Genomic DNA, 26681 nt, shown 5'->3' with positions numbered 1-26681 from the left:
CAGTGGTCTTTCTTTAACAGGTATAAACAATCCACCTGAGAGCATTTATTTATGCAGCACAGACACAGAGGAGTGTGTGTAACATCCATTTATTACCACCTTATATGACAAATCTGGAAATTACAAACATTGTTTAATTGAAACATTATCTTCAACATTTAAAAAAAAGAAACTCAAATAAAGCAAAAAACAAATTTAAGTTAAAAGGGGTGAAAAGTCAACCTGAGAAGCGGTATACAGATGATCAATTGATCCAGAGTGAAGAAAATAAAAGTACAGGGGGGACGTATACAGAAAAAATGACTATTATTAGTCATTCAATGCTGATTCAGAATATCCTTCACATTTTAATCAGTTGTTTTATTTTCTTAAAAAAATCATTTTTACACTTTGAGAACTTTTGGTTTTACAGAATGTTACAAATCTTGATGAGCCTTTGCTATAAAAAGGTCTTGGTATTAAAAAACGTGCCACTGCTAAAAAAGTATCTCTGACACCATTTGAGCTCATAAGCTTTGGTTTTAAATAATTAGAACCCAATTTGAACACAACAAACAGACAGATGAGGTTAAACTCTATAAGAGCGTGTACAAGAGGATCAAACTTTGGTGTCACTGAGAGTCAGTAGCATCACATTTCAGTAGAAAAAAATATTTCAAATCTGCTTTCTGTATTTGTTTTGTTTTGAATCTGTTTCATCCCCCCAACTCTGTGTCAAATAGTTTCAAAAATAAAATAAAACAAACAAAGAAAAAATCACAACTGTGAGACTTATTTGGAAAGACAAAACCCAACACAATGAATAACAGCAATGAGCCATATGGTAATCATAGAACTACTTCCCCAAGATGCTGATAGACTGTATACAATTTGCTGTGGTGATCAGAGCCAACACTCACGCAGACACACAGGACACCAAGTCCAGGCTCAGCTCTCTGGGGCAGAAACAAACTGCTGCTGAGCCGAGGCTGGCAGGACAGGAAGCAGGACGAGAGGACCAGGCAAGTTCTTCTAGCACCCTGCTGCAGAAAGGAGACCAGAGTCCCCCCAGCAGAAAAAAAACAGCCATCCTGTCCTCCTGCTTGTCCCTCCCACGTTTGCATTGTTCTACTCTGTTTCTCTCCTCACTTTATCCATGTTACCCACTCTCTCACAGAGCCTGTTAGAAACAGTGCAAACCAGGATATGTGTGCTTGAGGAGATCTCATCACCAAAGATTTGGTACATGCACAAAAAGAGAGTACCCTAGAAGTCTGCTGCCGAGAGCACTAAGAAAAACACGACTATACACTTTAATTATAATATAATCAGTTTTCCTCTACACACTACTAACACAGGGAGGGAGGGAGGGACGGCGGGTGAGGGGCAGAGGGATGGAGAGGCAGAAAGGTGAAGGAAGGACAGGAAGAGGTGAGAAGGAGAAAGACCAAGAGGGAGAACGAGAGCGTTTAAGCACGCTCTCCGCGGATGCGACGTGCCAGCTGGATGTCTTTGGGCATGATGGTGACACGCTTGGCGTGGATGGCGCACAGATTGGTGTCCTCAAACAGACCCACCAGATAGGCCTCGCTGGCCTCCTGCAGAAAAGAGGAAATGCAACAGTTTTCAGCAGAGCTGAAACAATCACTTCAATGATCACTTGAATTTGGTATATTTATTACACTTTTGGAGTTCATCAGTCATTTTGCAAAAAAAACAACAAAAAAAACAAAAAAACAAAAAATCTTGAACAAAATTGTGCAGAGATTTAATTTTTTTTAAACTACATACTAGAGATATGTTTGTGTGTGTGTGCACACTGTATAAAGTCTTCAGCACACCTGATATACAATATAGATGTAAATTTTAGGAGTGCAACAGTTTGCAAAATGCACTCTAGCAATGTTGGTTCAAATCACATTTTCAGCACAAAAAAAAAGCACAATAACATGCCAATGTTTAAAAAAAAATGCATAAAGTAATGACACCTCTCTCTTGTTGTGTCAACACTGAACACACAGCTTCAAGAACCCTGAGCTTCACATGGTGGCAGGATGATGGATCTGCACAGTGTGAGCACAGAGGCTGCAGGTTCTGACCCTGATTAAATATCAACATATTGTGTGAGTTAACACATCACACACATTTATTCAAACCAGCATAGTGTCTGGCCAGCTTTAGAAACTAACCCTGCGAGCAGTCAGGCTGTTTCAGGTGGAAACAGTCAGGTACAGATACCTCATCCAAAGTCATGTGTGGGCAGAGCTAGCTGAGAATTTTTTCAGAGGGATACTCCTCTTGAAAGCCCCATTTCATACTGACCTGCAGAGCTCCGATGGCTGCGCTCTGGAAACGCAAGTCAGTCTTGAAGTCCTGGGCAATTTCTCTCACCAGACGCTGGAAGGGCAGCTTGCGGATCAGCAGCTCAGTGGACTTCTGATAACGACGGATCTCACGCAGAGCCACAGTACCCGGCCTGAAGTGCAGAGGTGGAAATTAAACTTACTTTAAACTTGGCTTTGACTTGCACTGTGCATATGCAACAATAAACACATTTAGAAGAGGAGAGACATCAGTGATAGCCTGAAGAAAAAACAATAACACAAAACCCTTACAGTAAGCTGAAAAAAACGGAGAGGAGAAGTTTTGCAAGTTAGTTTTTGCCTGCCTTACCTGTAGCGATGGGGCTTCTTGACACCACCAGTGGAAGGGGCGCTCTTGCGAGCAGCCTTAGTGGCCAGCTGCTTACGTGGAGCTTTACCTCCAGTGGACTTACGGGCAGTCTGCTTGGTACGGGCCATGGCTACTACAGATCACCTGAAAAAGAGTGAATAAAAAGGTTGAATTTGGCATTTTATAGGACAATTTTTCAAATGCCTTCTTTTTCTTGCTGAGTAATATGGAGGACAAATACATTAAATGCTTGAAAGGCTCCAATAATTAAAATATGATAACAGGAAAACCTTTTATTGCATTTTGTGTTATTTTCTGTTATTACAGCAACAGCACTGATGTAATGCTACTGCTGTGTCGAATATGCTCAATAATGGCAATTTGAAATTAGGCAATTATTTAATCACAGCTACCGCAGCTTGTAGGTTGCAGCAGACAACTTAGATTTACTCAACTTTTCTAGTAAATAAACACACAAGACATTTCCCGTTGACGACCAGCCAGACATGCGTCAATCAAAGTTGAACGACTACACGATTGGCTGGCAAAGCTAAAACTATTACCATGAGCCAACCAGCGTATGGAAACTAAAATGGGCGGGCTCTCCAGCTACCTTCCACTGTTACTAGGTCCGCCCACCTCGCTCTGATGATGGCGGCGGTTTGATGCGCAAGCGGGATAAAGACCCAGGGCAGAAGAACAAGCGGGTAGCACATAAACAACTTCAATTTTACAACTCTCCGACGCTCCAGCGAATCGGAAAATGAAAAAAACAGAGATAGTACATGTTAAGGAACTCATAGGTGAACACAGGAATGCTGAACGACCCCTAATGGCAGCGTAGAACCGAGCTGAACCGGCGCATAATTTGAACCAGAATATCCGCTCATCTGAAAGGCTGCAAAGAGGACTGCATTTCACCGCCGCTTCGACAGCCGTGTGTGTCTTATTTTCTCACACGACGAAAACACTGCTTTTTCTCCCTCAAACGAGCTTGTGAATTGTAAATAAAACAAACAGAAAAATTCAAAGTTCAGCCACGAACCAGGTGACACATTTCGAGACGCTTACCTAGAGGGAAAGTGAAGAGAAGTGGAGAGAAATGTGTCGCTTGTCTGTATTTTCTTCTTCGTATCCACAATGGGAAGCAGCGTCCAGCGGGAAAATGGCCGCCGCGTCAATCATGCGTCCCACAATGCAACGGCGTTAACATTTCTGTGGTTACAGTGACAGGTGCTGCCCGGTGTTGTGCCAAAAAGTGATTGTCTGCCAAAAACTGATTTCCGGTATTTGCCAAAAACTGATTGCTCGTATTTAAACTGCTATAAGTAACTTGTTGGCCTATAATATGTGAAACATATGTCAAATGCATCCCTCATGGATGACACAAAGTCATATTGAGCCACAAACAACATTCGTGTAACAAGGTAGAAGCCGCAATCAGTTTTTGGCAGCGACTTTTATAGAACCTTTATTTATGCAGTTAAAAAAAATCTCATTAACATTAAAAATGTCTTTTGTAAGAGTAAGACAGCAGAAATGGCAGCAAATATTACAATAGTTCTGTAAAAATATTGTAAGTGGGGAAAAAGGACCGGATTGGTTATAATGTGAGTACAATAACACAGAGTTATAAAGATACTTGAAAAAACAGATAATCTTTTAATTCTATATATAACCCCTTTGTAAACGCTGTTCACCGAAGTCTATTTACCAACATACGTAAAGATATTACACATAAAAAATACACGGAAACATTGGAAATCACTTTTTGGCACAACACCGGCACTGGGGAGTTAGTTTGACGTTTTCTTTTTAATCGAACATTTCGGGCTTTTAAATGTCGGTAAAGCTAAATGTAGAAAACGGAAGTGCCTGCGCTTCCTTTGAGTGCCTTCTTTATTGTCGAATTAAAGTATTAACATTTGAGTCAAACTGAAAGAGACATTTAAAAGTTGGCTTCATGCAGTGACAGTTCAAAGGTTGTTTTTAAGTGCTTTTTCGCAGCAGTCGGAAAACTACTGTCAAAATGTTTCATATTCGAAATGCTGTTATTTAGTTTTACAAGGACTAATTTTAAAAAATAAAAATAACTTTGGAGTAGTTCTTCCGACATTTTTAATAGTATTTTCACTAACTATTGCTGTTTTATGAATTTACAATAAAAAAGTAAGTAAAGTTATCCTTGTCCCTGGAGTGAGTTTTTCTCCCCAACCCCTGTTAAAAGGACGTTTTTCCTACCTACTGTCACCAAGTAATTCCTTATAAATGGTCATCTTTTTTCCTCTATTATTGCAGGGTATTTACCTTACAATATAAAGCACTTTGAAGCAACTGTTATTGTGATTTAGTGCTATATAAATACAACTGAAATTAATCTCACTAGGTTAATTTTTATAAATGAATATGCCAAAAATACAAAGCTGGGGACTTTAAATTGCTTCAAGATAAAAATCACAACTCATCTAAGCACAAGAATCTGTTTATTATGTTTGTATGTGAATTCTGGAGTACAAATATTTTGCTCTTAAAAATGACTGAAACATAAATCAAGAACACAGTAGAAAAAAAAAGGTTACCATATCAACCTGAGAGAGGAACAAAAAGTCATAATATTACCTGGACATGATAACGTGGCTGAAAATTAAAATATGATTAACAAAGGTCTGCTACATATATGCCGCTCATCATCTGTCAAACCATGCAGTGTCATCATAGCACAATGACATTTCCAATTGACAACCAGAATTGATCTTTTGAATTTTGATACATCAAACAGCAACAGTAGAAATACACCATATCGTAAAAAAAAAAAAAAAGCAAAAGAAAACTTACTACTTTTACAACAAATTTCTACTTGTTTTTTTAAAAAAAGAAAAGAAAGTCAGAAGACTCATATCAATGTATGTGTCTGTCTGAAGATGAAACTCAACCTTAATGCTAATTTCTATTCCCATGTTCAGATCATACACTATTCTTGGTTCGCAAAAGCATCTTATTCATAGAGGTCACAAGGTATTCCTGTGGCTCACTAATTAGAACTGATGAATGATTTCAAAGTACATGAAGATACCGCTAAGAAAAATCTGCTACCGGTAGCACCAAAGAAGACATGATCACACATTTACGGTTATCACAATCATGATATATATAGAGAACCTCAAACCAAACTACTAAGTATAGAGGAAGGAAAAGGAGAAATGAGTGGCGAAGGGACGAGAGGACAGAGTATAATAAATCAAAATGTTTTAAGCACGCTCTCCGCGGATGCGACGTGCCAGCTGGATGTCTTTTGGCATGATGGTGACACGCTTGGCGTGGATGGCGCACAGATTGGTGTCCTCAAACAGACCCACCAGATAGGCCTCGCTGGCCTCCTGCAGGTGGCAGAAAAATTCAACATTAGAGGCATTTTAGTGAACAGATGACAAATAGCCTGTTTTTTTGTTGTTTTAAAAATGAAATTAATCAGTGAGAGCTACTGACCTGCAGAGCTCCGATGGCTGCGCTCTGGAAACGCAGGTCAGTCTTGAAGTCCTGAGCAATTTCCCTCACCAGACGCTGGAAGGGCAGCTTGCGGATCAGCAGCTCAGTGGACTTCTGATAACGACGGATCTCACGCAGAGCCACAGTACCCGGCCTGAAGTGCAGAGGTGGAAATTAAACTGGCAGTGAGTCAGTCTTATCTTATAGTGAGAATGTGCAACAATACAACGGGGGCCCCTAGTTAAGAAGACTGACTAATGACGGATGCCTGCTCTTTTCATACACATTAGGTTTACATTATACTATAGTTTCCAGGAGAGCTAGGTGACATCTCACCTGTAGCGATGGGGCTTCTTGACACCACCAGTGGAAGGGGCGCTCTTGCGAGCAGCCTTGGTGGCCAGCTGCTTACGTGGAGCTTTACCTCCAGTGGATTTACGGGCAGTCTGCTTGGTACGGGCCATGGCTACTACAGATCACCTGAAGAAAACAAGTAAAAGGCTGCATTAATAAAAACAATAACAACAATAATAATAAATACAGACACTTTTTCCCATATCTATGACAATCTTTTTCGTTACAGCAATAATAAAAATAAAGTGATTGCATATTAATTTAGTTTCATATTTCTTAGATGTTCAACAGACAGGGTTTATTTTTTTTTCTTCCGGAGAGTTCAGAATAAAATATGTGTACAGGCTGTAAAGAATGAAAATTAACTTTCGCATTGTATTTAAAATGATTTGGAAGTTAACAGCAACATGACAGACTCCACTCTTCCACGGGAGCCTGAGTTTTGTTTTGTTTTTTTTAAATACCCGAGGTGGCTTATGCAATGGCTATAAAAAAAAACAAAACAGTAATAGGCAGCATAGGCACCCAATCAAAACTGAGCCCTTTATCAGATAACCCAAACACATCATGGATTAGCGCCTTTGGGGCGGGACGTAATGAACATGCCAACCACTCAGGGCACGGGGTTTCCCAGACAAACCTCGCCCCTTGCGCACTGAACGTGGGTTTGTTCGTTTCTTCATATTGGGCTCTCCGCTTGCTCACAAGTCTAGTGTTTTTCATTCAGAATGAGCTATTTTAAAGGAAAACCAGTCGACCCCGCCCACCCCGGCGGCCTCGTAAAGGCAAACTAGCGCACCGAAGATGATGGCTGGCTGGTTGGCTTGAAGAATGTAAACGGGAAGGAAAAATCGTTGTACCAAACGAAGAGGGTGACGATAAAAACGACGGAAGAATATAAAAACCGCGGCGTGAAAGTGGAATACACTTTTTGAGGACGACACTAGACATGTCAGGGGATCGATTGATGATAATTATTGTGTCAGATGACCCCTCACTTTAGGCGCATTTCCGAGTCAAATTCGACCGGATCACAAGTGCTTTTTAGGTCCCTCACTCCCCGAGCAGGCAGATAATAGCTCGAGTGCCCTGCGTTTTCGTCGAAAATAAACGAAAAAACACATAATTTCCAAACTAACTTGACATTAAAAGATAAAGTGGAGTTTTATTCAAATAATGATACTCACCTTTGAAAACTTGGTCAAAGATTGCCGCCTAAAACTGGGAATGTATTCTTGAGACTCTTAAGCGTTGTTCTCGCAATAAAATGAAGGGAGGAAAAAAAGGAAAAAGAACATATGAAAGCAAGAGGAGACACGTTTCCCATGATGCAACTGTGACAAACATATTTCACACATGCTGCAACATGATAAACAACTGCATCATCACCTTCACCAGCAACGTCCCGCAACAAGTTTTTCCCCAAGCTGATTTTTGACCTTTTTGTTGGTTAAAGTAATTATTAGAGAAGTGTTTAAACCAAACGCCCATTACAGGAAAAGGGAGACTGAAGCACCATCAGCATTCAAGAGTCATTGCGGAAACAGTGATATTCAGTCTTTCAGCCCTTTAGAGCTATATTTGCTGTTTATTTTATATTATTTCTCAAAATAAAAATGTAAAAGCAGTGTAATTAAACTGTTAATATTATACAAATATAAATATATATATTTTACATTAGAGCCAGTCCTACAATATGGTGAGTTTGTAAAATATATAAACAAATCTCATCTTAATCTTGTAAACAATGCAGTGAAAAGCAGAACTACTTTTTCATTAAGTTAGTTATAAAAGCAGTTTAATAGCGTTTACTCTGCCAGTCCGGCTGGTGGCGCCAAACTGTGGTTCCCGCATACAAAAGAAGAAGAAACGCGCTTCTCCCTCCCCCACTAGTCCTCCAACATGGCGGCTGCCAGGAGATTGAAGCGCGTGGCGATCTCACAGCCAGGTTTTTTAACTTTAAACCCCAAAGTAACCCCTACAGACCTGGTCAGCAGTCGGAGAAAGCGTGTGAACAAGAATAAGAAGAAGAACTGGAACAAATACAGTGACGTACAGGACGTAGAGGAGTTTCTAGAAGACGTCAGGCATCAAGAGAGGACCACGGGGTGAGTTAACAGCCAGTGAGACGTGTTGAAAATGTGTATTTTAAGTCTAAAATTAAAAACAGAAATTGTCAACTATTATATCTGATACTAGTATTTCTGCTCACCTTTACCCCTAGATTTATATTGGGCAGATAAAAATGTGCTGTGTTTACCTTTCAGTTGATAATAATCATGGTCTCAGAACATATCCGTTTTAAACATTACAAGGATGAAGTTGCTTCTGTCGTGGGACTTTTATTTTGTCACTATCATGGTTTGTAATGACTTGATAGTTTCAAACCTGCTGTCGGCCAAAAATAAACAGACGTGTTGGTTTGTGGTCTTGAAATGTGAGCGTTTACTGTTATTGACTTTGGTGGTTTTTAGTCTGCTTAAAAACCCCTGTGATGGACTTTGTTTTTCTCCACTGTCCACAGCATACATGACACTGTTGAATAATTGTTGTAGTTGAAAATCTGTCTTTTAAATTATACGTATGACATAATGGCATCTTTTTGGATTTCAGGGGTTTGCTGTGTGAGAAATCAGATGACAGTTTGTTCTTTTTGGATGTTGGACAGCCGAAGAAAGTTGAAGAGAAAGGTAAACTTGTTTCCCTGTCATCTAAAGCACTTTATTTCTATCCAATTATTTCTATTATTTTGTTTAAAAAATGCACCTGAACAAGTTGGTAAATCTGAAATTTTGTTTCCTCTGTGAAGAAGCTGCAGAACCAGTCAAGGGGAAGAAGAGGAAAGGGAAATCATCGCGTCCTCTGAGGATAGACCTGATCCTTCAGCATGACTCCCTTGTTGCACCGCCTAAAGAGTCAGTAATCCTAGTCTCTCTGATCCTTGAATCTGTGGTCTTTCAACAGTATTTTTTGCCTTTATTAAGTGGCACAGTAGTGAAGAGTAGACAAGTGTGGGAGCGTCAGGGAAGACACACAGCAAAGGGCCTTGGGACCAAGGTCTGGGCATATAGTCCTACTCACTGAGTGTGACACCCCCCCATCCCCCCTTTGAATCTGTTTTAAATTGTTTGTCTGATTTCCAGTTTTTTGTTTATCACACTTAAATGTTTTAGATCATCAAACAAATGTAAGTATTAGACAAAAATGATGCACGTAAACACGATGCAGATTTTAACTGAAGGTGTTAATTATTAAGGGGGAAAAGAAATTCAAAACCTACATGGTCCTATGTGGAAAAAGTGATTGTCCCCTCCTTTTGTAACATAAATTGGTGTACTGCATCTTTGCAAAGCTGTGTTCAATTTCTCTAGCCACACCCAGGCCTGATTACTGCCACTCCTATTCTCAGTCAAGAAATCATTGAAATAGGACCTGCTTGTGGCGTAGATCAAAAGATCCTTGAAAGACATCATGCCAAGGAAATTCAGGAACAAATGACAAAGTAATTGAGATCTGTCAGTCTGGAAAATTTTATAAAGCCCTTTCTAAAGCTGTGGGACTCCAGCAAACCACGTTGAGAGCCATTATCCACAAATGGCAAAAACATGGAACTCCTTCACAGGAGTGCCTGGTCAGTCAAAATGACTCCAAAAGTGCAGCAATGACTCATCCAAGAGGTCACAAAAAACTCCAGAACAACATCCGAAGAACTGCAGGCCTCACCTGCCTTAGTTACAGTCAGTGTCAATGACTCCACCATAAGAAAGAGACTGGGCAAAAAAGGGCTGTATGGCAGAGTTCCAAGATGAAAACCACTGCTGAGCAAAAGGAACATAAAGGGTGGTCTCAGTTTTGCAAGAAAACATCTTGATCTTCAAGACTTTTGGGAAAATACTCTGTGGACTGACGACTTCACCTGTGAATGGCTTAAGGAAAACAAAAAGACAACTTTAGATTGGCCTAGTCAAAGTCCTGACTGGAACCCGATTGAGATGCTGTGGCATGATCTTAGAAAGGCAATTATGCTCGAAAACCCCCCAGTGTGGCTCAGTTATAAGTGTGCAAAGATGAGCGGGCCAAAATTCCAGTTATCCCAACACTTGATTGCAGTTGTTGCTGCTAAGGGTGACCCAAACAGTTATTAGGTTAAGGAGGCAGTCACTTTTTCACGCGGGACAATGTAGGTTTGGATTTTTTTTCCCCCTTAATAATAAACACCTTCATTTAGAAATTCAGGAGACAATTTGTAGAATATAAACCTATGTTTTAAGAATATTTATTTGGCTTAATGTGGAGGACTGTGTGTGTCCTGTGATGATCTCATCCTTGCGCTCCCAGTATTTCCTTCATGGGAATGTGAAGACAGTTCACAGGAGCTCAGGAGACTGTTATGTGAACAGTGTCCTGGGATCTGAGGATATAAAAACACACCAGGAGAGGAGATTCTGCTCTAACACTTCCATTTCTTTTGCATCCTTCTTCCGCATGTAATCAAATAATCATCTCTTCTGCTTCCTCTTCCACCCCACCCCCCCACTAGTGTGCTGGCCTACCAGAAGCCAAATGCCAAGAAACTTCGTCGCACTGCCGAGAGAGCGGAGAAGCTGGCAGCCAACGGCGTGGTCCCACGGAGCAAGAAGCGTCTGCTGAATAGAACCGTTGTCGACAGGACGAGCAAAAAGACAGAAACTGAGGCCAACAACAACCCAGAGAGAGATTTTTATGACATTTGGGGACAAGAGAGTGAGTTTTGTGTGTTCATTTATGTACATCCAATGATGATCCCATCCTTGTGCTCCCAGTATTTCCTTCTTGGGAATGTGAAGACTAACATGGAGCTCAGCTGATTGTTGTGTGAACAGTCGTCTGGGACCTGAGGATGCATCTTATACATATCAGATTATATCTACTGTCTACTCTGAGATTAAAAAACAAAAAACCTTTTGCCTAAGATTTTCTCGCAGTGGTGCAGCCAGTGATGCAGTCACTGACAGTTCTATTTGTTTCATGCTTCTACTCAAATCTACAGCACGAGATCCACCTGACATATTTTGATGGTTCACTGGTTTCTGTAACTTTATAGAAGTTGTTAATGGCTTCAAGGGTAAAGGTGCCAGAGCACTTCATTGATTTTTGATGGATTCAGCAGTGATTTAACACTTTCACATGGCTCTGAGACTCGGGGTTCATGCAGAACTGTGGATATCTGTATCTTGTTTACATTCTGGTAGTTTATATGTGAAGGATAAGCTATAAGCAAGCATGAACCTGAAATGTGTTTGCATGCATTTCTAGGTTTGGGTATAGCTATTGACTAATATTAAGCTGGGTATCCATAGAGCAGGTAGCCATCAGTGATATGGGCACCGTGTGAGTGAATACTCATTTAAAGATTTCTGTGGCACAGAATGTTTGTCCATAACAGCTGATGTGGTTAGGGGAACCCAGAGGAGGAAGCTGTAGGTCACAGGTGTCGAACTACAGGCCTTGAGGGCCGGTGTCCTGTAGGTATTAGATGTGTCCTTGACCCAAAACAGCTGATTTAAATGGCTAAATTACCTCAACATGTCTGGAAGTTCTCCAGAAACCTGGTAATGAACTAATCATTTGATTCGGGTGTGTTGACTCAGGGTGAGATTTAAAACCTGCAGGACACCGGCCCTCGAGGCCTGGAGTTCGACACCCCTGTGTAGGTTTTAGTGCTGGCTTGTTTAGAGTTGATTGCAGTATGCCAGTGTTATTGTACATGTATTATGAAGTTCCAGTTTAGGTCAGCCAAAGGAAATGTTCCAGCTGAGGTGGAGGGATACTTTAACATGCTGCTTTGCTGTCTAACAGCTGCTTTCCCTGCAGCTGTGTTGACAACTTGCAAGACTGGCACAGGGGTGTGGTTTGATTTTTCCAATATCTGTTGTTAATTTAGAAAATGTGGAAGTTTTGACACATTTTATTGGAATGCTGTGTATAAACCCCCCCCCCCCCCCCCAAATTTCAATTACAGCCAAAGATTTGGGCGAACCCTGGTATCTTCAACAGACGCGCAAGAAACTTGTCAAGGTGAGAATAACAGTTGACTAAGATTAATCATGCTGTCTGAAGTGCTCCAATTATGCTCATTTACACGACCTACTAATTGCCTTATTTTGGGGGGTTAGAATAGGTTCAGCTTGGTGTTAATTTGCATAGATGTGCATGGACCCCATGTATTCACGCTTTCATATAATTACAGAACGTATTAAGGTTGTAGTAGAGGAAGCTGCTCATTCATTCATTGTGTGCAGAGATACTGGTTTGACATCACGGCAGTGTGTTACATGGCAGTGTAGATAAATAATATAACTTGACTACAGCAGTGTGATAAGCGGGTTGGCAGCAGTGTTTTCTGTGGGGGGGGGGGGTGTAACTGTTTGGCACAGGCTGTAACTTTTCAGAACCCTTACGTGTAAGATAGGGGGAGGGCTTTAATTGATTCGAATCAGTGTATAAAAATATATTTGTTTGATTTTGTTGAAGTGTGGTATTTTGATATTTCAGCGTCCAGAGAAGCTGAACGAGAAGCCGTCTGTGCTCCCGGCTGTAGAGGTGATCGCTCCGGGAGGGTCCTACAACCCAGACTTTTTCTCCCACCAGGTAAATTAAAAACCTGCATCTTTGGGTGTAGTTACTGATCCTACATATTGAAATGTAATTGCCGAAAAAGATTAAAGTGTTGCATAACTGTTAATAATTTAATATTAGTGCTCTTTGGTGCAAAAAATAAACATGGTAACTTTTATGTAGGCAAATTTTTGAATGGAAACAGTATTTAGAGCAAGGTGACTTTGAAACTATGGCCCCAGCCTAACAACCACTGACTTAGATTATTATAAAGCTGCAGCTGGTAATTAACAAATGTTCATCTCTCTCTTCTGAATGCAGGAATTGCTCAGGGAAGCCCATGAGGTGGAGTTGAAAAAGAAGAAGGTAGAAGACAAACTAGAGAGACAGCTGGCTTACAACAAAGCAGACACAGCTACAGAGGTACAGCTGACAATTCCTCTAGCTCGCCTTCATCTTTCACTTTGTTTTTGGTGCTGCTGATGAATGTGTCTTTGACTTTTTTCAATTCTATTGTGCGTTATTGCGTTTTTCAGGAGACAATCCTCCGTGAGCAGGTAGAAGGCTTGGTAGAGGAGAGTGAAGAGGAGGAAGAAAAAGATGCTCCAAAAGAGGATGGGGAGGAAGTGGCAGTGGGAGCCATCGCAGTGGCCGACAAGAAGACTGAAAGACAGAGAAAGAGAGAGAAGGCAGAAAAAATGAAGGTACGGCTACAAGGTTTAAAACATCCCAAATTACAGTGACCCTGACCCTAAGAAGTCTTCATACATCTGCAAAAAGATTGCACAAAACCCAAAGTGCAATGATTTTCACAGCACACATTTTGATTTGCCACTGTTGGTAAAGGACGGGTTTGTTAAGGACTGCTTCTTTCCACTTGGGTGGTCCTTCTGTATACATGCTCACTGTCGTGGCTTATTAAGGGCACCTAATGGAGTCACTATTGGGCTGATGAATGTGTGCCTACAGTGAAAAGCCAAAAAGTTCCACTGAAAACTCATTAATTGCATTTTATTGTATTAAGATTTTTCACTGGAGGATACACTGATGTCTGTGTAAGAATATTTAGTTCAGTTAGTGGTGGGTGGGACTTCAATACTCACGGACGCAGCTGGCAATATCTGCTCTCCCTGAAACCATACGGGACCAAGAGTAGAAAAAACTAATGGAAACTGAAGTTTTAAAGTTAGTCTAACAAGCTCACCTCCTATTACCCATATTATCATTCCACTCACATTTTAAACATTTATCTCACTGCCTAAGACTCCAAATTAATCATTTTTATAAAGTATACAATATCTCTTAAACAGTATAACAGTACTTGATATAAACACACCAGTCAGAACAGATGGGTTAGACGTGAGTACATCAGAGGGCAGCTTAGGTTGAGCAATTTGGAGCCAAAGTTAGAGGCAAGGCAGAGATCATTTGGACATGTACAGAGGAGGGACAGTGGATACACTGGACAAAGGATGACCAGAGATTCATGGATTTAATGCAGATGAATATGCAGAGGGGCAGTGTGACAGAGGAGGGCGTGAGAGGCAGGTGATCTGCTGTGGTGACCCCCTAAATAGGCAGCCAAAAGAAGAGTCAGAACAAACAGCTCAAACGTAATCTGATGACTTCAACACTTGTAAATAGTTAACCTGAAATCTGAAGGGGATAAAACATGCGTGTATGTAACACATTCCACTCATGGCTCTCTTTTGAACCCTAATATAGGAGCAGCAGCGGTTGACAGAGAGGCGACAGACTGAGCAGCAACAGCAGCTCTTCCAGCTTCGCTCCATAAAGACCTCGATCAAACAGCAGGAAGAGACGACCCAGATCAGACAGAAACGACGCAAGGCCAAGGAGGAGGCCCAGAAAGCTCAGCCCAGGCGACTCGGCAAACTCAAGTACAAGCCTAACATGTTTTTTTACACACTCATACTTACGTGCTCCAGAGTTTTAACAACTTTTATACAGTCTGAGGTGCAAAATGGGTTTAAATGACAGGTTTTCTTTTTTTCTTTTTTTTTTTAAAGTTTTTATTATTTCGTATGACATACGAAATATTATTTCTTTGTTTCTTTGACAGCTGTTGTTGTGAAATCAAAAAAAAAAAAAAAAAATCTGATTATGACAAGGGAAGTTTGAACACTTAGACTCTTTATTGCTCATCTGGGTTTTCTCCTTCAGTCACAGCTGCTAATGGGGACAGAACTGTAATCCTGTAAAGTTGTACAACAGCTTCAGTGCACTCTAGTAATGGCTGCTATTCCTGATAGCTATGAAATCAAAATATTGTTTTTAACTAAACAAAACTAGCATGACAAGTCACATCACCTCGCCCCAGCTCAATTTTCTGTTGGTAGTGGCCAACATTGTCTCAGCAGGGGTCATTTTTGGCTATAAATAGCCTTTTCTATCCACGTCTTTAATGTTTGCTTTATATATTTCTTCACAGGTTCCAGCCTCAGGACATGGAGGTTCAGTTGAGCGACGAGCTAGCCGGCTCCCTGCGACAACTCAAGGTACTTCAGAAGCACTTTGACCTCCGTGAGCAAGGACACAGTTTATCTGTAATGGGTTTTGGCTAATTTGGCTGCTGTATTATCTTCAGCACTTCTCCACTATTCAAAGCTTTATCCCATTCTCTCATACTGTGCTGACTCGCTTTCCCCACAGGGAATGATTAGTTTCATTTGATGTAATTGCTGGTGGAAAATTCCCAGTCCTTCCCTCTTATCTCCCCCAATTATGTCTTTGAATAATACTTAAATCGGTCTTTGTGATGAGAATAGGATTTTATGATGCACGTGGGAATTGCATATCCAGTGAGAGCAGCGTGACATTTGTGTCACATGGCTTTGTTTTGACTATTTCTCTTTGTGTAATGTTGCGACTCCACAGCCAGAGGGCAGCGTGCTCATGGACCGCTTCAAGAGTCTGCAGAAGAGAAACCTTATTGAACCCAGAGAAAGAGCCAAGTAAGGACCTCTGCTTCGCTCTTACATAACATCTCATCAAAGGCCCAGAGTGATGTGTGAATTCATAAGGTGTGTAGTGAATAACATGAGTTTCCACCCTCTCCCTCCTAGGTTCAAGAGAAGACTCAAGGTGAAGTATGTGGAGAAGAGGGCTTTCAAGGAGATTAGTTGATGCCGACCTACACATCACGGGACTGAACGCAAGAAGCTGGGAGACTTTTAAACCACCAGTGCAGAATAATGGAACTGTGTATATACGACATAATGACTGCTGAGGGCCTGCTGGGCCCTTTCAGACTGATGTCACCTGCAGCAGTGATATATAAACTCTGACCAAGAGTGCCGGATATGAGTTTTAATTGTTTCCTGTAGTGCATCTGCCATGCAGTGTTTCTATAATTTCTTTCAGTTAAATACAGATTACTGTATCATTGTGTGTTTGTGTTACATAATGTCATGCCTATCAGGGCACGATCAAAGGGTTTGTAGTAAATGGTCGAGTCCAGCTGTCAGTGTGTCACTACGCTGCTCATACAAGAGTACACTAGGTTAATGAAGGGTTAAACCCTGTAGTGGTAATGGCAATATGTCAGCTCATTGCTTAAGATTATGCCATACTCACACACCTAAACATTTTTCTGTGCTTGTTTGTTTTTATATATTGATTACACAAGTCCATCATAGAAGCTGCTCAAATGAGATTGCATCATTTAGTCTGTTTTCACAAATAGTTAATACACTCTGCTTTAGATGCTAGGATGCCCACATTATATAACAATTTGCAGCATACAAAGTTAAGGGTACACAATAGAAACAAAGTATGTCTTTAAAATCCTCACTTACATTAGTTGATTGAGCTGAGCTTAACTGAAGTAGATTAATGCATTTCTTTTTCTTTTTTTTTAATATTGGGTTTAAAAAAAAAACAAACAGATGGGCTTGAGGAAGTTGGCATGTGATAATTGATTCCATCCCGCTGGCTTAAAACCATAATTGCCTTCAGTGTCCCACTGGCGTGAACAAGGACCTGCATGCACACACACACACACCCACGCCCCGTCCCCTAAGCCCCATGGTCCCTGGAGTTGCTCCAAAGCTTCTTATCTGTTAATCAGTGTGAAATTGTAGTCTTTACCTTCAGTGTCCACAAAAGGGCTCCCAACCACATGCTAGTCGGTTGAGCTGTCCCTCCTCCCTCTCAAGACAAACTGAGCACCTGATCCTGGGCTATGCTCGTTTGAGCACTTATTAGTGGTGATGACGCCAAATTACCTGCTGATGAATTAACCTGCTGACTCATAAAGCCACAGCTCGTCTCCAACCCCTCGTTCTATATTTAAAGTTTTTACGAGATACTGGGCCAGAAGTAATTTTATCAAATAATTTGTTGTACAGATATTTTTGTGGATGTTGCTGGGGTTTTTTTGGGGTTTTTTTTTAAGTATTTGGTAGGTTGTATCAAAAAAATTGAGGCATTTTGACATATAACACCAAATCTGTAGGCCTTCATGGGAGGTGACAGGTCTGGAGAACTGAGATTTGATAAATCAGGCCTATGGTGAGGCCTGCAGCTCTACAACGCTATCACCAACTGCACATAAACATACCGTGGCTAATCAACATAAAAATTTGTCACCAAGCTGTTTCCAAACTAATTTCATTGTTTTAGTCAAAACAAAAGCGCGCACATCACCATATAAGGATATTAGTGTTTTCTCCTGCACTCGTGCCAGTGACCGACTGCAGCCAAGTTGTTTGCTCCCCTCCCGTTTGCCCTCCTCTCTTCACGTGTGAGACATGGTGCTGCCAGATTGTGTTGGCATGAGGAGTAGGAGGGATTACGTGTGTGCGCAGTCACTCATTACCTCCTTCAGAATAGATTACTATTCCTCCGGTCTGCAGAGCCAGCGAGTAACAGTGGAAGCCTCTAAAACACTCAGCTGCACTGCATGGAGATGCCACAGTGTGTATATGTGTGTGTGAGTCAACGTTGTCAAGTGATCTCAGGCTTGTTTGCTGCAAAGTGACAGGCATTTTTTTCCCCTCCCTCTCTCGTGCTCTTTTTTTTCTTTCTTATTTTTTTTGGGGGGGGGCGGCCCAGTATCCTCCTGCCTGTCTCACCTTGTCCTCCTTGCGTACACGCAGCACACGCAGAGGCACGTGGACGCACTGAGCTCTGTGATGCAGGATACAGGGATATTTTCAAGTTTTTGTTTTTAATGTCATTGCAAACTAAATATGGGATTGTTCGAGCAAAATAGCCAAAGGAGGACCCTATCCTTTGTGCTAGATTCGGGATTCATATTTTTTCTGTAATACTGAGTAGGGATGCCCTGAATGTGAAATATCAACACTCGTTTGTTTTGATTTTGTTCTTTTCTGGCTTTCTATCATCTTTAAAAGTGCTTAAACACACAATTTTTCCACATTAAGCCTGTGGAAAATGGATGTAATAAAAATATCAGAAGGTACAAGATGTGACATCTTATTTGCAAATACTGAAATTCCTCATTATTGACTAATATTTATATCACATTAATATTTATATTACCACTGCGAAATATATCTAATGTATATCCCTTATAGACTATTGTCCAGGTAGTATTTAAAAGCCTTACTAGCAGCATATTACATAATATCTGAATTATTATTTATCACCGTAGATCATGAAACAGAGTACTACAGTGCCTCTTTGCAACATCTGCTCTGTGACATTTAATGATGATTAATGCATTTGTTAAAAAAAAAAAAGAGCAACAACGGGAAGAATCACTGATAATGAAAACACCTAGATGTTTGGTCATGCGTGATTTACTCGCATAATTACTGATGGTGTGTTTGAGTGAGTATCTCACACACACAAACACACACATGGAGCGCTTCCATCGTGTTCTCGCTCTGTCACACACTTCCCCTGTGTCGCCTCAGTATCCTTGCATAGCCTCGGCGTGACACTGCCTCTAATGTCTCCGTCTGCAGTGTACAGTATCACTGCAGTATCACTGCACAGACGCGAGAACACAATGGATGGCAAAAATGTAAATGCAGGAGAAAATCGTGTGTGGCGGAAGAGTGAAAAACTGTTTGTATGGTATGATGGGGAGGGGTGGGGAGGGGTGGGGGGGATAAACACGGTGATGGAGAGTGAGTGAGAGGGAGCCAGAGGGGGGAGGAGCAGAGAGATGATTCCTCGCTCTAATCCTCTAGACACACGCTCGGTCTGGCTGCCTACTGGCTCAGAGAGACAGAGGGAGAGAGACGGAGGCAGGTGGAGGGCGCACACAGAGAGAAACCAAGTGGGAAGGAAAAAAACAAGATGAAGGGAAGAAAGGAAAGGAGCGCTGCCTCGTAAAGCACGCTGACAGAAACAAACAGAGAGAGAGAGAGGCAGGGAGGAACTGGATAACCCAGCGACTCCGGCACGGTTTCTAGCAGAGGGAAGGAGGAGGAAGAGTGCGATGCTACAGTGCTGCTCTGCCTGAACCAAAGCAGGAGGGAAGGAAGGAGCAACAGAGAGGAGGAGGAGAAGGAATCCCTCGAAAAACAGCCTGAAGAGTGGACAGAGAAACAGGATGGAGGAGAGGAGAACACGCAGAAACCCCTGGCTGCTCAGGCTCACATGAGTGTATGGACCTCTGCCCGGCCGGAGTTACTACAAGATGCTGTCAAAGAACGAGCGTACGAGGGCGTAGTGTTAGTGTGCGAGCGATGGATGTCTGTTTGCACAAACTACGGACGCTCCGCAAAAGTCAGCAGAAGTAGACGAGAGGCTCGGGTCTCTGTCAGAGCAGGTGTGTGCGAGTGTTGGTGTGAGAACATAGGACACACCAGCTGTTTTAGGAGGTAAACAGAGCCGGGGTAGCCCAGAGGAGAGGAGAAGGAAGAAGTGCATGGAAGGCGAATCGCACACGCGGAGTCAGGAGTCACAGTTAGTGGTGTGAGGAAAGCGTGGTGGACAGCACATTTAATAGAAGACACGGAGTTTACAATGAGGTGTCACTGAGGTTCCTGACTTCTCTATACCAAACCAGCCACCTGAAGCCACTCCCTACCTCAACTCAACCTAACAAGTGGACTTGAACACTGAGAGACAAGGACGAATAAAGCTTTGATTGATTGATTGATTGATTGACTTGAACCCCAGCTGTCTGGGAAGCCCACCTGAAGTGGGGTCAGTCCTGACTTTCTGTGCCCAGTGGATGCCTCCTGACTCCAACCATGGGAGAATGGACCATCCTAGAGCGCCTCCTGGAGGCTGCTGTGCAGCAGCACTCTACTATGATTGGAAGGTGAGCTGTTGAAGACGTGAATGCTATCTTTTAATTGAAATTATGTGCATGTGTCCTTATCTATATGTGTTTCTACAGTATAGTAAGTGTGTGCATGCTGACTGTGAGTCCCTCTGTGCTCACATTCAGGTCCAGGGTGACGGGCTGCAGGTTGTGGGGGGTAGGTGGGTTAGTTTCTTTAATCTGTCTGGGTGATACGATGGGAGGGTTATGCAGCCATGAGGGCTACTATTAGTCCACACAGAGGACTAAAACATCTACAATTCTGTCATTCCCAGTTTTTGCCATGTGCTTCTCCACGCTGATGCCTCCCTCCTTGCCGTAACATCAAGTTGGTTTCAGAAGCCAGCACGCTACACAAGCGTGACCCAGTTGACAATTTACCACAGTTTTCTTCACCTCTTGTCTTTTTCTGTCAAGTATGATGTCATCTTCTTTATCTTTACTCCCCCCCCCCAAAAGAAAAAAATCCACGAGCCACAGCCGATCACAGCAGTTATGATTTATGCATTCTCTAACATGCCGAGATGTGTTGCATCTTAGTTGGAGTAACTCGTTCTCAGGGCCGCAGGACGAGCAATTATTCATGAGCATTTTAGCACATCGGCTCTGTAAACATTATTAGAAACGTCTTAACATTAAGTAAAGGACGTATTCCTGAGTATGAAGGCTTTCTCAGGATATGTGTGAAACCGCAAGTTCAACTTAAGTTCATGAGAAACCATCTGAATTTGCAGTTTAAACCAATTCCCTCCAGCTACTGACTCACCCTTGCTAGTGGTACTCTTGAATTATTGAGCGAATGAATGTTGGGCAGTTTATAAAGTAAACGATGCGTGGAGTTTGTTTTTTTTCTGGATGAGTCTTCTTCTGCTTACAAAACTCTGAGTGTGAAGATTGTCGTGTTGACTTGAAGCTTGATTTTGAGAGTCAGACTGGTCAGAGTCGTTTCCTTTGGTGTTATGATACATGGTTTGTCAGCATTTGCTTTCCCTCATTCACGAGACCCTGGGAGCACACTGTCCCTCATCATCCAGGCTAGTCATAATGGGTGTGGGGTCTCAGCAAAGAGCGGGAAGGAGAAAAGACAGAAAGAGAGGGTAGCTAAGGAGAAACTCTCAAAAAGAACAATGACATCTACGGCAGGCAGTGAAGGGAAAGGGTAAAAATTAAACAAATCAAAAAGCAGAGCAAGAGAACTTGGTTCCAAAGTAGAACGGGGATGAGGAGAACCGACAAGCGGAGTGCGAGATGTGGGAGACACGAAGCAGATGACGGAGAAAGAGTAAAAAGACCGAGTGAAGGCGAAGGCAGCGGGGAGCGCTTATTCACAGACAAGCGAGCAGACACATGGCTTCAGTCTGCAGGGCGTTGGTAGGAAGCCAAGAGGAGTCTCGTCACGAGATGGTGCTGCATGTCATGACCTAAGCAGAGCAAGCAGGACACCCAGAGGCTCAGATCATCTTTGCACAGATTATATCTATTGTACAGACAGCTGAAATGTTCAGAACACAGGAGGAGCCCATTAGAAATTTAAAAAAATATCCAAACATTCACATGGGCTTACCAGCAGCCCTTTCCTGCTTAAGTTGCATCTGCTCTGGCTCAATGAGTACCCTCACTCTAGATACTCATATGGCAATATTTGTAGCAAGTCTGCAAATTATAGCACCTGAAAAGTTCCCACATATCTACAGACAACAAAAGTTCATACATAATCTTTCTGATAAAACTGAGGTGGTACTTTTTTAAATAAAGAAGTTTTTATCATGAATACACCACCATCACTATCCAAGCTAAGGGCTCATTCTCCTTGTTGTGGTTTGCCTGGTTTCACTGCCAACACGCCACTAATGAAAGTTTTGGGCGAGACTCCTTATGTGTGATTTAGACTTCTGCAGGAAATTTACACTGTGAATTAATAATGTAACTGGAAACCCCTTTTAAACCCTTTAACACAATAACGTCCCATTAGATGATGGAGTGGCTGTAGCTCAGGTGGCAGAGCAGGTCAGCCACTAATCAGAAGGTCGGTGGTTCGATCCCAGGCTGCCTCCTGGCTGCATGCCAAATATCCTTGGGCAAGATACTAACCCCGTGTTTGCCTACTGGTGGTGGTCAGAGGGCCCGGTGGCGCCAGTGTCCAGCAGCCTCGCCTCTGTCAGTGCGCCCCAGGGCAGCTGTGGCTACAATGTAGCTTGTGTGTGAATGTAGTGTAAAGCGCTTTGGGGTCCTTAAGGACTAGAAAAGTGCTATACAAATGCAGGCCATTTACCATTAGCACTGGGGTGTCCAACTCCAGGCCTCAAGAACCGGTGTCCTGCAGGTTTCAGATGTATCCTTCATCCAACACAGCTGATTTAAATGGCTCAATTACCTCCTCAACATGTCTTGAAGTTCTCCAGAGGCCTGGTAATGAATTGATATGAATGAATGATTTGATTCAGCTGTGTTGACCCAGGGTTATATCTAAAACCTGCAGGACACTAGTCCTTGAGGCCTGGAGTTGCCCACCCCTGCATTAGCACTAGTTTTTTAATATGTAGAGTTCATGCTGCGGCAGGACCTAATTGCGATCCCAACCCTTTTGGTGCTTGAAGCTAACAAAAGCAAAAGTGAACAGTAAGTAAAAAGAGAGTTCCCACTCAAAATACGAACTCCAGTCTTCTGATAGACATCATTGCCAATGCCTAAAGTGGGGATTATGTTTTCCCTCTCTGCGAGTTTGCTAGCGTCTGCTTGGGTCCCAGTGATGTCAATGTCATCATGAGACAGTCAGCGAGAGGGTTCATGCAAGAGTGTGCATGCCTGGCTGTTTTCTGTGCCCGTGTGGACTTGTCTGTAAAGAATTTACATTACAATGCACCGACTATGCATGCGGCCAGGCAGCGGACTTTAAAGCAGTATAATAGGAACGACTACTTGCCTGTCGGGTCTCTAGCTGTCCGCAACCAAGTATAACTAAGGCTTTAAATGCACCTTCCTGTTCTTTCAATCAGGAGCATTTTTTGTTGGTGTCTAACATTGCAGCAGTTATTACATAATGGCACTGACATCAAAGAACACCTTGCGCATATGTGCAAGACCCCAGCGACTTTGACAGAACGGCAGTATTTGATGCCCTAGGATTGAGCTCAGGTTAGAAGTGGGTTAAAGGCTGCTGTTATATCAGCATTTGAATTCCAATTCCAAGACACAAAGCCATGTCCCAACAGACATTTTTGCAAAGACAGATATCGCTATCCGGTGGAGAGAAAGCGGGTTTCAGGCACTTCCACGCTTATAATTTGGAAGCAATGTCCATTTTTTATACCGTCTATGATGACATCAACGTGAATGTAAAGAGGCAATTTAAAGTTTCAACCCCACACCGAAAACACTGGTTGACACCAGTCTGTGTTTACTGTAGAAGTGTTTTTGGAACTACTTTGTCCTCCACTCCCACATTGTTTGACATACTGACAGACTGTGTAATGACCAGCTGATTGATAAACAGCTTTGCCTTTCTCAGGCAGTCTTGCCAACCGACCGCTTATTTTCGTTGCTTCTGGTGGGAGTGACTCGGATATTTATTCACTCATCATGAGATACACAGTCTGTTTATTGGAAATCTCAAACACATTGCTGTTTATCTCAGTCATGCTGGAGGACATTTTAGCAACTTGTCCAATTAAAAAATGGATGAACATGGGGATTATGTCTGTTGTTTACTACGGTGAATGGACCAGCAGTGTAATGAGGTGGGTGCTTTGAAATATGTAGTCAAACTTCAGGCGGGCATTTGTAAGCAAGTTCGGGCTGGCGCTGTGGAAGTCAAAAACCGTGTGACTGCTCTTAAGTGTCAGTCTGACTTGCTGGCTGGGGCTGCTACTCGGAGCGCTGAGGGACCGGGGGACCGCTTCTCACTTTATCCTGGGGGAATCATTCTGAAGAGCTGCAGGAGAGTCAAGGCAAAGGTGGCCTGACCGGAAGGCAGGGAGCTGGAGGCTTGGCTGGTTCGAGGATCTGGGTGAGTGATGAGTCAGTGTGTTATCTAGAGATTTTAGTGTGTGATCAAGATCTGGCTCTGATGACAGCCACTTAACATGGACACTACTACTATGAAGGATCCAGCTGAGTCAGAGCTCTTCACGTGTTCTCCACAATAGAGTAAAGTTGTGAAGAAGGGGAGGATTTCCGGTAGCCGGAGAAGGTTGTTTCAGGTTCGGCAATGGATGTTGCAACCATTGGACGCAACAAGAGACCTGGAACTGTATCTATCATTGGTACTGCAGCTGTGAGTACTATCAAAACTGTAAAGACTAAATTAGTTATTATGTTCGACACTAAATTTGCCACAGATGTAGATGCAGAAACGCGTTCTCTGTATCTTAAAGAGAAACTTAATAGAGATGTCACCCACCAGAAAACTGTCAATATATGCAACAAGCCCAGTTCTTTCAAGGTTACTGCTGAATGTAATGACATTAGTGAAATGGTCAAAAAGTGCATCCAGCAGGGGAGATAATTGCATCTCCTGGTGTTAACATATTAGCATGATGATGTCTCTTCAGGTGTTGTCTTACAACTGTGGTGGCCTGCGTGGCCTACAGGGGATAAAGCTCGACATATCGTTGTGGACAGTTTGCTTGCAGAATGGGACATTTTATGTTTGCGAGAGACATGGTTACCTAAAAAAGACTTGGGAAACTTAACTACCTTTCCAAAATTTGATGTCAGCACAGCTATAGTCAGAGACAGAATAGCGGGGGGGGGGGGGGGGGGGGGGGGGGGGGGGGGTGTGAATGTGCTTTGGGGCAAAGAAAAATGATGCTGTGATAAAGTCAGTTAGACTGGATGATCAGCTGGTGTATTGGTATACAATATACGCAGAAAAACAATAGTTTTGTTATCCTAAATGTTTATACTCCCTATAATCTTTCAGCCATGGATGAAAGACCTAAGCAAGGTCCAGAGTTTGAACAGAAGAAACTTGCGAATTCCAGATATAAGTATGCTATTCGCTTTATATTTAAAATGAGAAAGTTATGACTCTATGGCCAGGACAATGGTGAGTAATAAAGTCACAGATTTTTGGAAAGAAACCATCAGCCACCAGGCAAACCATCTCTACCGTGTGTGGTTGAAGATATTTCTGGGGCAGATAATATTGCAGCATTATGGAGACAACATTACATTACTGCATTATGGATCACATTACTGCAGCACATCTAAAAAATGCTCGTTTAAGCTCTTTTAGCACTCTGTTTCCCTGGTTTTATGATCCATACCAGACTCAATGTTGTGTATTTTGCTTTTCCCTGTTATTAAGGACAAAGCTGGACTAGTGAGCTGTCTGGATGATTATAGGCCGACTACACTAGCCAGTATTTTATCTAAGGTTCTAGAAAGAATCCTGCTTGATAAAGTGTGTATATCTCTTCTCTGGATAATCAGTTTAGTTTCAAGCATGGTATCAACATATGTATATGTGGACTTAAGAAAACAGTGAACTTGTATAGGACCAAAAATTCATCAGTCCTCATGTGTTTTATTGATGTGTGTAAAGCTTTTGATCGAGCAAACCACAGGAAACTATTGGTAAATTTAAACAATGTGTTCCTGGGTACATTGTGAGGGTTCTCTTTTACTGGCATGCTCATCAGTAGATCCAGAAGGTACACGTTGCATCCAAAGATGCAATGTCAGATGTTTGTAAGTGTAGGTGTTTGTACTTTAAAAGCACTTTTCAGGAAGTTAATGTTCACTTTTATAGAAAGTTTGAATGGTTCTGCTAACAGTATAATTTTAGCGCTCATGAATCCTACTGTGAATTTTTCCTGTTACTCATCCAGTCTAATGAATCAATGGTTGAAGTGTTTGTGTAAACTGATTTCTTATAACTGCGCTATGTGTAATATAAGATTTGTATTCATTGTAGATTCTATTTCTAATATTGTTTCATGTTTTAAATATATATATACATATATATATATTTTATGTTGTGCTTTTTCTGTGTAATCATGGACTTAAGTCTCTTAATAAAGCTTGTTTCCGTCAGTCCTAAACCCATTTGTCTCTCCCCTGCTATTTTCCTTCATCTCATTGGTCACTGAAGGTGGCGTCCTGTGAAAGAAGCACTGGACAGGTTGCTGTCCCTAAGGCGATGCCAGCGTGTGCCTGAGTCAATTTGTCATACATGAGTCACGCACACTTTAGCAGTAATATAACACTCCTTCGTGTAAGAATACACACGACCGTGACTGTAGAGTCCCTTCTACAGTCAGGGTTTATATGTATGTGTGTGTGTGTCTACAGAAACACTCAGGCTGTACGTAAAACGTGAGCT

General features: G+C 42.0%; 4 protein-coding genes across 6 annotated transcripts in view; 2 read left to right on the top strand and 2 right to left on the bottom strand.

Annotated features, from left to right (window-relative positions):
• Positions 1-212: 212 nt before the first annotated feature.
• On the bottom strand, positions 213-7732 carry LOC146618370 (histone H3.3A). 2 transcript variants are annotated; one of them, XM_085371724.1, is made up of 4 exons: positions 7680-7732; positions 2653-2796; positions 2302-2455; positions 213-1577 (listed from the first exon to the last, which is right to left on the bottom strand). In XM_085371724.1, the coding sequence occupies exons 2-4, from the start codon at positions 2778-2780 to the stop codon at positions 1449-1451; spliced, it is 411 nt and encodes a 136-aa protein (XP_085227850.1). In that variant the 5' UTR covers positions 2781-2796; positions 7680-7732; the 3' UTR covers positions 213-1448. The 2 variants fall into 2 exon arrangements, with proteins under 2 accessions (XP_085227850.1, XP_085227849.1); XM_085371723.1 differs by lacking the exon at positions 7680-7732 and adding an exon at positions 3724-3925.
• On the bottom strand, positions 5128-7741 carry LOC146618369 (histone H3.3A). The gene is made up of 4 exons (XM_085371725.1): positions 7680-7741; positions 6475-6618; positions 6145-6292; positions 5128-6035 (listed from the first exon to the last, which is right to left on the bottom strand). Exons 2-4 carry the CDS (start codon positions 6600-6602, stop codon positions 5901-5903), a joined length of 411 nt encoding a protein of 136 aa, XP_085227851.1. The 5' UTR covers positions 6603-6618; positions 7680-7741; the 3' UTR covers positions 5128-5900.
• A 649-nt stretch (positions 7742-8390) lies between these two features.
• On the top strand, positions 8391-16579 carry nop53 (NOP53 ribosome biogenesis factor). The gene is made up of 12 exons (XM_085370846.1): positions 8391-8600; positions 9106-9182; positions 9302-9407; positions 11033-11235; positions 12494-12549; positions 13027-13122; positions 13411-13512; positions 13626-13793; positions 14815-14990; positions 15542-15608; positions 15988-16064; positions 16176-16579. The coding sequence occupies exons 1-12, from the start codon at positions 8395-8397 to the stop codon at positions 16234-16236; spliced, it is 1395 nt and encodes a 464-aa protein (XP_085226972.1). The 5' UTR covers positions 8391-8394; the 3' UTR covers positions 16237-16579.
• Positions 16580-20282: 3703 nt separating this feature from the next.
• The window catches only part of gjd1b (gap junction protein delta 1b), a 29500-nt gene continuing 23101 nt past the window's right edge, over positions 20283-26681 (top strand). Inside the window, exons 1-2 of one of the 2 annotated variants that reach the window (XM_085370823.1) lie at positions 20283-20353; positions 26451-26455. In XM_085370823.1, the coding sequence (XP_085226949.1) occupies positions 20283-20353; positions 26451-26455 (76 nt within the window). The remainder of the gene's footprint in view (positions 20354-26450; positions 26456-26681) is intronic. The other variant, XM_085370824.1, reaches the window with a different exon arrangement.

The sequence above is a fragment of the Diplotaxodon limnothrissa genome, linkage group LG14 (assembly GCF_057381915.1).
Source record: "Diplotaxodon limnothrissa isolate DT_005_m linkage group LG14, D_limnothrissa_male_GT1.1, whole genome shotgun sequence".
In the NCBI taxonomy this organism is placed as follows: Eukaryota; Metazoa; Chordata; class Actinopteri; order Cichliformes; family Cichlidae; genus Diplotaxodon; species Diplotaxodon limnothrissa.
Note: the sequence above shows the minus strand (reverse complement) of the source record. Positions and strands in the feature narration are given on the sequence as shown.

Excerpts from the sequence above, each read along its gene's own strand:
- LOC146618369 (XM_085371725.1), bottom strand. The coding sequence starts at position 6,602 with ATGGCCCGTACCAAGCAGACTGCCCGTAAATCCACTGGAGGTAAAGCT. Across the intron at positions 6,293-6,474 it reads AAGAAGCCCCATCGCTACAG|GCCGGGTACTGTGGCTCTGC; the intron begins GTGAGATGTCAC and ends TCTGCACTTCAG. Across the intron at positions 6,036-6,144 it reads AGAGCGCAGCCATCGGAGCT|CTGCAGGAGGCCAGCGAGGC; the intron begins CTGCAGGTCAGT and ends TTTTTCTGCCAC.
- nop53 (XM_085370846.1), top strand. The coding sequence starts at position 8,395 with ATGGCGGCTGCCAGGAGATTGAAGCGCGTGGCGATCTCACAGCCAGGT. Across the intron at positions 9,183-9,301 it reads GAAGAAAGTTGAAGAGAAAG|AAGCTGCAGAACCAGTCAAG; the intron begins GTAAACTTGTTT and ends TCCTCTGTGAAG. Across the intron at positions 14,991-15,541 it reads AGGCGACTCGGCAAACTCAA|GTTCCAGCCTCAGGACATGG; the intron begins GTACAAGCCTAA and ends ATTTCTTCACAG.
- LOC146618370 (XM_085371724.1), bottom strand. The coding sequence starts at position 2,780 with ATGGCCCGTACCAAGCAGACTGCCCGTAAGTCCACTGGAGGTAAAGCT. Across the intron at positions 2,456-2,652 it reads AAGAAGCCCCATCGCTACAG|GCCGGGTACTGTGGCTCTGC; the intron begins GTAAGGCAGGCA and ends TCTGCACTTCAG. Across the intron at positions 1,578-2,301 it reads CAGCCATCGGAGCTCTGCAG|GAGGCCAGCGAGGCCTATCT; the intron begins GTCAGTATGAAA and ends TCTTTTCTGCAG.